Genomic DNA, 2,214 nt, shown 5'->3' with positions numbered 1-2,214 from the left:
TTTTTCTTCTCCCTCCCCCCTTTTCATTTTCTTTTGTTTAATATTTTATTCATAGAAAACGAAACCAAATGAACCTAGTATATTTGACGAGAAAGTAGGGTCTGAAAGGGTAGGATGCATGCAGAAAATTCCTCTAGACCTGTTTTCTAATCTCTTAAGAGTAGAATTAGAAAGTAGATACTTACTTTTGAAAGTGAACACTTGTTTTAGGACATGACAATATACATGTGGGAAATTGACCAAAATAGTCAATCTTCTCAACCAAATTCTTTAGCCATTTTTTCAATTGAATTCCTATTTTAACGGACTTAAGGCAAATGCTTTATACATTTGTGTAAACTCGATTTTCAGAGAAAAAAAAAATCTTTACTCAGATTTGCTCAAGGATCCAAAGAATCCCCCCCCCCACCTTAACGTGAAAATAGGCATTTGCGTAAACTTTGGCTAAAATGAGAATTTGGTTTCAAAAATGGTTAAAAAGTGAAGTTGGTTAGGAAGATTGACAATTTCGGTCAATTATTAGAACATTGAAGTTGCTAGGAGAAAAAAAAGTATGCTTTTTTTTCCTTTTCCTTTTTAAAGGCAAAAAGATAATAGTTATATTGTAGTAACCACTTTTTGAGCCTTTTATGCTGAAAGATTTCTAGAAAGCAACCCTGTTTCTTTGTGCATATCATACCAATGGGTTATTATCATCTGGAAAAAAGTTTCACTTTTTAACTATCTTCTAAGTTTTTCTATAAAATAGTTAAGAAACCGTAAGTCAATGTCCCTAGGCATTTTTCCTTGTAGTTTATGATATTTTTCCGACATATCTAGATGAAAAGTGGTCCCACTGTAAAAATAATTTACAATATTGATATTAATATAATTTATAATATATGTAACAGATAAAAACTATCTGAATTCCTATATGTAGTAGATTTATCTTGTCCAATGGGTAGAAGTAAGGTCTTTATACATCCTACCCCCATATCTTCTCTGTATGAGATATACTGAGTTCATTTGGTTTGGTAACACGTAGACAGAGTGTCAATGTTCCTTTCATTTGTTCTTTTTGGAAGTATATGATATTTATATGGGAAATTGACTGAAATAGCCGATCCCGACAAGAGGTTTCACTTTTTAGCCATTTTTGTACCTTACGAAATAAGGTACAAAAGTGGCTAAAAAGTGAAACCCCTTGATGGGATTGATCTTCCATTCAATATACAGCAAAATTCACACATACTCCTTGCTTTTGGTGAGGCTGCGACTCTTTTTGCCCTAAAAAAAATCCCTTTTCTTGATGTTGATCTCCAGAGACGGAGAGTTGTAACCGAAGCAAATGCAAAAAGCAAGAGTGAGAAATTCCCGCCTCCCCATCAGGATGCAGCCGTCGGGTACCCGTCGAATAATGGTGGCCCTGTATCTTTTTTCACAACCGATGACAATTCATTTGGCTCCTCAATTTTCGACTCAAATTCCTCAAGATCCGTAAAAGAACATGGGACCATCGGTGGGTCGTCAAGGAGACGAAAAACCAAGAAAGAACCACCATCCCGAGCGGGGCCGTCACGTAAGTTCATCCACACTTTCCTTCCGACCTCCATTAGTCTATCGATGGATTTAGGGTTTAGGGGCAAGGAACCGGTTTCTGATGTTTTTGGGAGCAAAAGGTAAATAATGATTATATGTAGCTTTTAAGTTATTAGAAGATGGGTGATGCTTTTGGCATTAGTTAAGTTCTTTCTTTTGGTAAAACCGTGCTGATTTCAAGATAACAGTCAGGAAAATATCTAGCTGCTACAAAAATATTCCAACTGCCAATCTACGAGGAGCCTCAAGGCCGACCTTTATTTGCCAGTTGAGCTGACCCTCAATGTTATCGGTTAATTTCAGTGTTTTTTGGTTGGGTTATTTTATTTGTTAGTTGTATAATCCACACAAAAAGGGAAAAACCAATGGACTCTTTTGTTCATAATTTGCAAATTGCAATCAATCCCACTTCTCTTGTACAGATTCTGAAATATTAAAATTTTAATTACTTTTTATCTGAATGTGTTTATCAGTTTGTTATTTGTTAGCTTTACAGAGTTTTAAGTCGTATGTATGTTATAATAACTTGTAACTTTGAATTTCAAAATAACTGTATCAATAAATCTTCCTTACTTAGACTTAGGGGTTGTTTGTTTGCCTCTTAATAGTTCCATTAAGAGGCAGTCTCTGAATCGT

The 2,214-nt window shown here is 34.9% G+C and overlaps 1 protein-coding gene across 2 annotated transcripts in view; it reads left to right on the top strand.

Annotated features, from left to right (window-relative positions):
• The window catches only part of LOC112514636 (probable serine/threonine-protein kinase At1g54610), a 7,052-nt gene extending 5,041 nt beyond the window's left edge, over window positions 1–2,011 (top strand). For both annotated transcript variants that reach the window (XM_025121216.1, XM_025121215.1), the window contains one exon: window positions 1,303–2,011. In XM_025121216.1, the coding sequence (XP_024976984.1) occupies window positions 1,303–1,662 (360 nt within the window). In that variant the 3' untranslated portion in view covers window positions 1,663–2,011. The remainder of the gene's footprint in view (window positions 1–1,302) is intronic.
• The last annotated feature ends 203 nt before the right edge of the window (window positions 2,012–2,214 follow it).

This window comes from Cynara cardunculus (genome assembly GCF_001531365.2).
Source record: "Cynara cardunculus var. scolymus isolate 2C chromosome LG 6, CcrdV1, whole genome shotgun sequence".
Lineage (NCBI taxonomy): Eukaryota > Viridiplantae > Streptophyta > Magnoliopsida > Asterales > Asteraceae > Cynara > Cynara cardunculus.
Note: the sequence above shows the minus strand (reverse complement) of the source record. Positions and strands in the feature narration are given on the sequence as shown.